This window comes from Dipteris shenzhenensis, chromosome 16, assembly GCF_047967505.1.
Source record: "Dipteris shenzhenensis isolate YYH24624 ecotype China chromosome 16, Dip_SZ_1.0, whole genome shotgun sequence".
Classification (NCBI taxonomy): Eukaryota; Viridiplantae; Streptophyta; class Polypodiopsida; order Gleicheniales; family Dipteridaceae; genus Dipteris; species Dipteris shenzhenensis.
This window is the reverse complement of record NC_141611.1, coordinates 27692279-27698494: the sequence shown is the minus strand read 5'-3', so window position 1 is coordinate 27698494 and position 6216 is coordinate 27692279. Positions and strand designations below refer to the sequence as shown.

Genomic DNA, 6216 nt, shown 5'->3' with positions numbered 1-6216 from the left:
CTCTTACACCAAGGACCACTCAAACCATTCCCCCCCCCCCCCCCCCCCCCCCCCGACCCTTCTCCCATGTGCACCTCCCCATTCAAGAGGCTATGGGCCCTTTTGGGCAAATTTTCCCCCTCTTAACTTGTTGCAAGCCTGCCCCTCCTCTTCTCTAGTTTAGCTCCATTCTCCTCGCCTTGCATATCCAATTCAAGCCTTCTAGTTTATGGTCAAATCTTAAACATGAACAATGATTGAGTTCTTTGATTTTGTGTTTCCATGTTCACGCAAGAAGTATGTTCTCCTTTGCTCTCTCTTTCAAAAACATCTAGTCCAATTTGGCCAAAGAGAATTTTGGAGACTTGAACATTGTTTGTAGTCCACTTTCCATGTTGATCTCATTCGATTTCTCATGTCAAACACATTCTATGGAATGAAATCAACATAAAAAGTGGATTACAAACAATCTTATGTATCCATTCATTTGAGAAGATCCTTGAGATAATGCTGACATCTCTGGCCTCCTCATAAACCCATCTTGCTTCTTTCATCATCTATAACAATAAGACTAACAAGAAAGTTCAAAAATGACCACTACTTTAGTACTTCTAGACCACTTAATAATACTTAATAACTATTTTAATAGTACTACAGAACCACTTCATAATGCTCCATGACCACTTAATAGTGCTTCAAGATCACTGAATAGTGCTTAACACCACTAAATAGTACTTTTGGACCACTTAGAAGTACTTACTAGTACTTTTGGACACTTAATAGTGCTCCAAGACCACTTAATAGTGCTTCAAGACCACTTAATAATGCTTTAACACCACTTAATAAAACTTCAGAACTATTTAATTATACTACAAAACTACTTAACATTCTAGACCCCTTAAAAGTACTTTTGTAGCACTAACAAGTACTTTAGTACCATGTACAAGTACTTCTTGACCACTAAGAAGCAATTGGAAACCATTAATTATAAGACCCCTAAAAAGTGCTTATAAACCAGTCAATAGCACCTCTAGACCACTTAGAAGTGCATTCGGGCCATTTTATAGTACCCAACGACCTATAAGAAGTAATCCTAAATGGACTTTAGAATTGTTTAAAGTACTTATACCTGCTCCCCAAGTAATTTATCTTGGCCCTGAAGGCCTTTTAAAGATCTTAAGAACTTTTATGTGGCCTTCAAAAATATAAATCAGCACAAAAGTGCTTCGGTACCACTTTAAAATTATTGGAAGCTCTTTTTTGCCATCGAAAGTCCACCTCAAAGTGTTGCAAATATTGGCCACCATAGCTCGTTTGCAACCCATTTCTTCTGGTCGAACATCTTTGAAAGTGGTACAGAGGAGGAGTTCTAGAAATAATTGCTTGTGAGTATCTTTGTCGAGGCCCTTTGTCTACTTGTGCCAGGAGTTTAGCTACGGTTCTACAAATCTTCTTTCTTTGCTTCTCATCAACGGACCTATTCTCTTTAGCACCTTGCTACTCCTTTTCTTTTTGTCGATGTTCCTTTTGCTTTGGAGCCGAATACGTGATAAACTATATTCCTTCTTGACCAAGAACAACCATGCCTCCATTTGCTTGTGTACTGCATTGTGCAAAAATTGATCTTTTACCATTGTATGCCATTTAGACTGTGCAAAAACCAATCTTCTCCCATTGCATGACAATCCATACTCTTCAAGTTCCTTCAAGCTAAAAACATGCAATGCGATAAGTGGAGGGAAACACGCTTTTTGTATGTAGAGAGAGAGAGAGAGAGAGAGAGAGAGAGAGAGAGAGAACTAATGATGTACCACAACTCTTGCTAGCCACAGCATACGGATATGAAGTAGAGCAGAGGTGTGGAAGAACGAGTGTGACACGTTCTCTGAAGTTTGAGAGACTCTATTTCTCATGTATTGCTCTTGCCTTAAGGATCCCCCAACTGCTCTTTGTCTCCAGAATTCTTATTAGAGAGGGCGGCAGTAGAAGGTGAAGGAGGAGTGGAAGCTTAAAGAGGCATCAACATAACAAAAATGGAGGAGCGGCAGGGAAGTTGAAGGAGGAGTGGAAGCTCAAGGAAGCATTGAACATAATAGAAATGGAGTTGACAGAAAAAACTCTGTTATGGCTCCACAATGTATAGTACTAGTGTAGAGAGAGAGAGAGAGAGAGAAGCCCATGACACACTGTGGATGAAAGAACGGAAATAATATTCACCATAAATCCATATTCTCTACTCATTCTTTCCATTGACAAAGCAGTACCCATGCTTTACCCATTCTTTCTTACTCGCACGTTCTTACCTTTAGCCACGTCTTGTTATCACTTGCCAAAGTAATGTGAATGACACTACTTTTTGGACCACCTATCCATACTTTTACCCTCAAAAGTTGCATTAAAATACCCCTCCTTTTGAATGCATGGGGTACACTAAAATTCAGTGAGGTAAACCCCCCGAGTAAATATGTGGAAAAATCACACTTAGAGACTTCTATAAAATACTTGAAGTCTTAGTTGAAGGGCAATGTGGAACGAGGCCTCAGGCAAATGCTAGTAAGGAAGGTAAATTTGAAAGAGAGAGTGGAAAAGAGTGAAGATAAAACACTTCCAAAGTCTTAGTTGAAGGGCATTGACGGATGAGGCAATGCTAGGAAGGTAGATTTAAAAGCGAGGGTGGGGAAGAGGAGATCTTGATTCACACCATTTACACACACACACACATACTTTTTTTTATAGTGAAAGCACACACACACACACACACAGATTCGAGAGGGCATACTTGTTCATAATCGTTGTCTCAATGCGCATTTATGAAATACATTTTTGGTCCTTGCTACATATACACTACAAGATTTGCATATGAAATTTGGAAGCTTGACATCTTTTGCATAGTTTTGGATGATGTTCAATTTAGTTATGCAAAAGCCACGGATTACACCTAAAGTCAATAAAAAGGCCTCACTTGGTTTCTACATCACGATTCAAACTTCCTTTCACATTGGTGAAAAAGGGATAAGTCCTTGTTACAGAGCAAGACGAATTTGATTTAGATGGCTATGGTGGTCATAAAGAGTATGCACATTACAACGACAACCTAGACACACGTGTAGACAATGAGGCTATTGATAAAGAAAATCCTAATGAATTCCATGACAATGAGGCTCAAGCAGACCAAGACTAAGGTGTTGATCAAACTAATGAAGTTGACAAAGATGGCACAGATGAAGTCCACATTGACAATCAAGTAGAGGGTACTGTAGAGCAAGATGAATTTGATGATGACAATCAAGATGACCAAGACGAAGGTAACAATGACGATGATGACCAAGGATCTAACGAAGAAAATACAAGTGACGAAGGTAGTGATGAGTTGAAGACGATGAAGTTGACGAAGATGTCATTGTTGAAGACCCAAATGGTGATTGTGACGATGACCAAGAGTGTGAAGATGATGGGGATAAGTCCAAAGAAGATATCGATGATGCGAATGTTTTAGATAAATTTGATCAAGACTTTGATGATCTGATTAAGTGGATGGACAACACGACGAAACACCATTTTTATTTTCCATTCCCTTGCGAGGGAGTGAAATGTATGAAGTTTATGAAAAAGTGATTGATACTAGAACAACTCCATCTAAGCTAATGATCTGTTGATCTAAGATGAAGGCAAAAGTCTACGTTACTCATGAAATATCACATATGGGCTGAAGCATTGCATACTTGTAAAGAACTAAGCATATAGATAACAAAGTGGGGCACCACAACAATAGGGGGTGCATCTCAATTATTGTGGCAAATGAAACACGACACTCACCTTCAAGACGGTGGTAAGAGGCAGCATGCCACCTGTTTGCCATTCCAAGAGATACGTAGCCGCCTTAATTTTAACGCTCATTCGCCTAGCTTAATTTTTGCTACCCTCTTGCCTTGACAAGTGATTGATTTTTTATTCCCAGGGTGCACATTAAAAAAAAAACACACACACACACAAAGGGCACACCTCATAGTAATTGTCATCTGAATGAGCATCTATATCATTGTGATGAAGCATAGAATCAACATATATAATGTCGGGGGACATAGTTGCTATCAAGGTAATTAGGAAGGGGGAACGCTTTGGGGGTGGGAGAAGAGATTGTGGGGGTCGAAACGGGCTTTGATTTGGGCGAGGCGGGGGAAGTTGCCGAGGAAGTACTGCTGGCCCCAGGAGGCTTGAGCCGCCGAAAAAGTGGCGGCGCCGCCCAAATCAAGGTCAATATAATTCACATAAGCGGCGCGCGGCGCCTGCGATACAAAGGGCGCCATATAAGAATAGAGGCCGCGCAGCCACTCTATCAGCGGCGCATCCTCAGCTCCGCCGGCGTCGTTTGCCCAAACGGCTTGATATTGTATGTTGTACAAAGTTCCTGCTCTGTGAGGAAAAGCTATGGCACTCGCAGCTATGGCGTCCATCACTCCCCCGTACGGCTCGAAGATCATGTACCCCTTCCCTGCATTCGCCTCCAGCCTCTCAAACGCCCCCGCCAACACCTGCTCCCCCAGTTCTGCCCTCACGTAGTCCGATTTCGCCTTGAAATACCCCTTGTTCGCATTCACCCTGCTCGTTAACCCCTCCGTCGTCCCCACGCTTGCTAAACTTGCCGATCCCTCCGCCCACGTTCCCTGCTCGCAATCCGTTGCTGCTAGCCCTAGCTCCGGATAGATCCTCCCCATCAGGTCCAGCGTCTCCTGTAGCGTCCCTAAATATTGGCCGTAGAACGACGCCCCCATGTCCGTCGTCGTGCTTCCGTTCGCTGCCGTTGTCGTCGTTCCGGCCATGTACACTGCATGGAAGAGCTCCTGCGGAGCTGCTGGAGCCACCGCTTGCCACCGGTAGATCAGATCCTTCAGCTGCTGCCTGCCCGTCCTCCACGTCCTGAATGTCGTTACGGTTGGAGTCACCGCAACCAGATTGATCCGCCAGGCGACTACGATCCCCCAGCTCCCTCCTCCCCCGCCCCGCAGCGCCCAGAAGAGATCCTCGCCCATCGTGCTTCTGTCTAGCAGCTGCCCGCTTGCGTCCACCAGCTGCGCATCGATCACGTTGTCTGCTGCTGTGCCGTACTTTCTTGACAGAAATCCGTAGCCTCCTCCGCTAATGTGGCCGCCACTTCCCACCGTCGGACACACCCCGGCAGGGAAGCCATAGTCGGAAGTAGCTTGCGAGATGCTATAGTAGATCTCCCCGAGAGTAGCTCCTGCTTCCACCCAAGCTGTTTTGGATGCTAAATCCACGTTGACGGCCTGCATACTCGTCAGATCGATGATAACGAAGGGACCGTCGGCAGTCGAAGAAATCCCTTCATAGCTGTGGCCTCCGCTACGCACCCGCAGAATGTAACCCGCCTTGACAGAGCAGAGGAAGGCTGCCTGAACCTGTTGGGCGGACTCGGGAAAGATTAATATATCTGGTTTTCGCACCCCTGCTTCCGTGAATCTGACGTCGATACAAAGACGGGTGTCTCACAATAAAATTTCTGCTAGTCGATGGACGCACACTCAGAGCAATCTGGAAGGGCCGCTGGGCATTTGGTCAACATGAGAACTCTTACGTGGTTTGTGCAACCAAGCTTTGCTGTGGTAATGAGCCTAAGACATTGTCCAGAAGCAGACCATATCGTGGAAATGGGAAACGCTCGATACATCTAAATTCAATGACACGTTTTTGCGATTAGAATGGCATACGTATAGGCTCAGGAGCGTTCAGCGTTTGTATGGGCTTTCAACCGCACAGAGGTGGTAGAGATAAGGCCAGCAAGTCCTAGCAAATGAGAAAATTGTCATCTGCCGTTTTTTCAAGCCTTTACGTGAGCCCGGTTCACCGCTGGAAATGCGTATTCAATACGCAGACAACCTATCTGCTTGTACGTCACAGTGGACTGTGGGAGAGTGATTGACAAGCTAAAAGCTATGGTGGTACGCTGGATGAGCAACGACAAAATAAACAAGAGGGTGGCCCAAAGCAACTCTCCCTGCCAATCCCCTAGGACTCCCTTCGAGTTTTCAAGGGCAACAACCAAGACAAGATGGCAATGCCGTCCTCGCGTTCTCACACTCACCTATTGAGGGGCACATCCTGACCACATGCGAGGACACGAGGCCCTAGCCTCTAAGATTTGAACCCGAAACACGATGACCAAACTATTAGGCCAAAGCCTTGCGTATGCATAGAGCTATGCCCACCCCTTATGCCCAC

General features: G+C 44.7%; 1 protein-coding gene across 1 annotated transcript; it reads right to left on the bottom strand.

The window, feature by feature from the left end:
- Positions 1-3843: 3843 nt before the first annotated feature.
- On the bottom strand, positions 3844-5456 carry LOC147892773 (berberine bridge enzyme-like D-2). The gene has a single exon (XM_087387114.1). It carries the CDS (start codon positions 5268-5270, stop codon positions 4080-4082), a length of 1191 nt encoding a protein of 396 aa, XP_087243240.1. The 5' UTR covers positions 5271-5456; the 3' UTR covers positions 3844-4079.
- Between the last annotated feature and the right edge of the window lie 760 nt (positions 5457-6216).

Bases quoted from the DNA above. Each gene is read 5' to 3' on its own strand.
- LOC147892773 (XM_087387114.1), bottom strand. From the start codon at position 5,270: ATGCAGGCCGTCAACGTGGATTTAGCATCCAAAACAGCTTGGGTGGAA.